General features: G+C 39.3%; 2 protein-coding genes across 5 annotated transcripts in view; one reads left to right on the forward strand and one right to left on the reverse strand.

The window, feature by feature from the left end:
- The window catches only part of LOC106877380 (solute carrier family 28 member 3), a 184,474-nt gene that overhangs the window by 171,139 nt on the left and 9,530 nt on the right, over positions 1-3,805 (reverse strand). The window lies entirely within an intron of this gene.
- The window catches only part of LOC106877379 (uncharacterized), a 39,397-nt gene that overhangs the window by 860 nt on the left and 34,732 nt on the right, over positions 1-3,805 (forward strand). For 2 of the 4 annotated variants that reach the window (XR_008266088.1, XM_052974568.1), the window contains exon 2: positions 3,150-3,215. Coding sequence is in view for 2 of the 4 variants with exons in the window: in XM_052974568.1 (XP_052830528.1) it covers positions 3,200-3,215 (16 nt within the window). In the remaining 2 variants the exon portion in view is untranslated. Of the gene's footprint in view, positions 1-2,292; positions 3,216-3,805 lie in introns of those variants that run through there. The other 2 variants (XR_008266087.1, XM_052974567.1) reach the window with 1 other exon arrangement.

The raw sequence follows: 3,805 nt of genomic DNA on the forward strand, positions 1-3,805 counted from the left end.
TTTTCCGTTGTTTACTTTTCTTTGCCGAAATGTAAGAATGCAGAGAACACGTGTGTGTGTGTGTGTGCGTGTGTGTGTGTGTGTGTGTGTGTGTGTGTGAGAGACAGAGGGAGGGAGGGAGAGAGAGAGTGTGTGCGTATGTCTGCGTCTGTGTGTTCATGGGTATGTTTCTGTACCCGTATGGTGCGTGCGTGCGTATGTGTGTGTGTTTGCGTGTATCTGTGTGTCTGAGTGTACGTGCATGTGTGTGCATCTGTGTATGAGTGTGTGTATATGTATGTATGTGTGTGTGCCCGTGTGTGTTGTGAAATATCAAGTTTCTCAACAAATAAAAACATAAAAAACAACAGTAGCAAGAACATCGGTAACAATATCAACAACAACAACAATACCTACAACAACAACAACAACAACGACGTCGACGATGTCAACAGTTAATTCCGATACAAGGACCCCTTCACAGTAAAAGGACAACCCCCTTTTATTTTTGTTTTTCTTTTAAGGAAATAACATTCAGAAACATAATGTAATAAAATGAGGTAGAGGTGGGGCTGAGGTCGGAGAGAGAGAGAGAGAGAATGAGGAATTGAGAAGTGGGGAAAGAGAGAAAAAGAAGGAAAGACGGAACGACGGAGAAAGGAAAGAAGGAGGGAGGGAAGAAAGAAAGGAACGAAAAACAGGAAACGAAACGAAAGACGATAAAGCAACTGAACGGAAATTCTTGTCATGTCCATGTCAATCTATAAATAGTAGCACAATTGTTATGTATGTGAGTGAGTGAGTGAGTGAGTGAGAGAGAGAGAGTGTGTGTGTATCTTCTATATACGTAGTCTGATCAATAAGTATTCGGACCTTTGCTATAATAACGAAGCTAAGGCACGCAGAGTGAAGCCGCCTGACACAAATTGACCTCGAACTCTGCTCTGCATGCGCACTCAGTTTTAACTTTCTCGCTCACTTCCACTGTTTACAGCAGTGCTTGGAAGGAATGTGTGTAGCATGTGATCGCCGCTTTGAATATGGCAGAGGAGCTTTAGCAGAGAATCTGCATCAAATTTTGCCAAAAACTTGGCGATACCTGCTCAGAGGCCTTCGCAAAATTTTCAAAAAGATTTCATCGTCCTCGACACAATCAACGAGATCTTGTGCAACTGAAACCCGAATGTCTTTTTAATCAGCTGAAAGCAGTATTGGCACAAACTTGGCAGACATGTGTCTCATACCCAAATCTTCAGCGATAATGGACTGAGCTGAACCGTAACTAATCTGCACACCCTCTGATAACTCACGGATGGTGCAGTTCTGCCGATTGTGGGTCCCCCAGAACGTTCGTCAATATCGACATTTTTTCGGTCATCTTGGAAACGTCTGAATCTCTCGTACGCTTTTGTGCAGCTTATACATCTCTCTCCATACACTTTCTGCAACTTTGCGTAGGCCTCTGAGCAGGTATCACCATGACAACTTACTCTGTCATGGTCAATGCGACGATCACACGCTACACACCTTCCTTCCAAAGACTGCTGTAAACAGCGGAAGTGAGCTAGAACGTTAAAAATTAGTACGCATGCACATCAGAGTTCAAGGTCAATGTGTGCCAAGCAGCTTCACTCTGCGTGCTTTAGCTTCGTTATTATAGCAACAGTCCGAATACTTATTGAACAAACCTTGTATGTATGAGTATATATGTATATAATTGTGTTTGAAGCGTTGTCTAGGTGTGCATATATAGCTATGTCAATAAAAGCATAGGAATAAAAAAAAAAGACAGCTAACTTTTTAATGATTCTAGGAAGAAGGAATGGTAGTCAACCTCCTACAAGAGATCTGGCCTAAATGCATACAACAAATCGCACGAGTCTAAATGCACGCAACAGATCCTACAAGTAACACTCAAGAATCACCTGGTGATGTTAAATAGCTCAAAGGTTTCAGTCTAATCTTCAAACTGCACTTGAAGTAACTTTACTGATCGAAACTGTTGGCTGGTTTGTGATAGAAACTGTTTTTAAAATGACTCACGGCGTCGCTATCAACTACATGAAAATAATTTTATTACACAAGGAAATAAAGAGACAAAACTGACAAAACAGAAACACATGAAGGACACCAATGTAATAAATTATCATGGTCAAATAATGAGGTTGTTCATAAGATTAATTAAACAAGATATTCAGATTTAGCCATAAAATATAAATATACACAAATACTCACACACTCATAACTCTCTCTCTCTCTCATATATATATATATATATATATATATATATATATATATATAAGGTGATTAAAATCAAAATAAGCAACAAGGATATCCAAAGTTAATGCAGTACGATCGTTTCATGCGACTCCATTTATTTAAGCAATGTGAACATTACATTAAATGTAAAATGCAGAGCAATCCTCAGCTCCAAAAAGATATAGAAATTTACTGAAATTTCATTTCAACAGAAGGACATATTGCTATAACTACATTTAAACTCTCCAATTGGAAACGAAGAATACAAAAAACCATTTTGACTTAGCCAGACCATACAGGCTAGCCTGTATCGAAATGTTAAACGTCGTAAACAGTGGCTTGGTAAAAGGGAAAAAACTCAACCTCAACCGAGAAGGGAACTTCATGAGAAAAAGATTCTCCTCCCTATCTGGTGGGATTGCAAAGGTGTAATTCACTTTGAATTGTTACCACCTAAGGCAACAATCAATGCTCAAGTCTACTGTCAGCAATTAGACCGTTTGAACCAAGCTTTGAAGAAAAAAAGACCCACTTCAGTGAATCGAAAAGGAGAGATATTTCATCAGGACAATGCGCGACCCCACACTGCAAAGATCACATCACAGAAGATCGAAGAGCTCGGTTGAGAAAAAATTCCTCATCCGCCTTATTCTCCTGACCTTGCTCCTTCAGACTACCGTTTGTTTCGTAGTTTACAGAATCATTTGGGGTACATAAGTTTCGCAAGCCAGGAGGAGGTCGAAACTGACATTTCAAAGTTCTTCGCTTTGAAACCAAAAGAGTTTTACATTGATGGGATTAAAAAGCTTGTAAATAGATGGAAGGAAGTCGTAGATAATCAGAGAAAGTACATTGATTATTTAAATTTCAATTAAGTATAACATTTGATCACTTGTTTTCTTTATTCAAAGCTCGGACAGAACTTATGGGATGACCTGATATTATCATATGATCGAACGCCATGCATCCTTTTCCAAGTAAGTTTTATTTTAATAATTACGATGCGCACATTTATTCTATCTCTTTTCTGTCTATCTATCCCCCTCTCTTGTTCTTCCTGTCTGTTTTTTCTCTCCCACCCTTTCCCTACTCTTCTCCTCTCCCCTTCACTGTTCTCTCTCTCACTCACTCACTCACTCTTCCTTCTTGGCTCTCTCGTTGCTCACACGTGATTAACGGCCATCCTTTCTTTCTTCCACTTCCTTCCTAAAGACAAGACGTGCTTTTATCTGTCTCTTCTCAAAGCTCGTTTTTCCAGCGTTCAGCACTTCATATCGTCTTCGCTTAACAGCCCTCACCATTTGTTTTTATTGTTTTGTTCTCACTATCGTGTTTTTATTACCACTTTCACCCTCCACAAAAAATCCCAAATGTTATTTAATTTGCTTTGCGGGAAGGACTGTTTAACGAAGTCGCGTCTTGTCCTTACCTTCGAAACGCGGAGTGGATAAAACAGGGGACAACTGATGAAGGAAATGTCCTTTATGTTGCATGTCTCGTTTCTCTGTTTGTTTGTTTCGTAGTTCGAAAAAAAATGTTCATTTTCTATGCTTTTGTTTTTTATATT

This window comes from Octopus bimaculoides, chromosome 18, assembly GCF_001194135.2.
Source record: "Octopus bimaculoides isolate UCB-OBI-ISO-001 chromosome 18, ASM119413v2, whole genome shotgun sequence".
NCBI classification, from domain to species: Eukaryota; Metazoa; Mollusca; class Cephalopoda; order Octopoda; family Octopodidae; genus Octopus; species Octopus bimaculoides.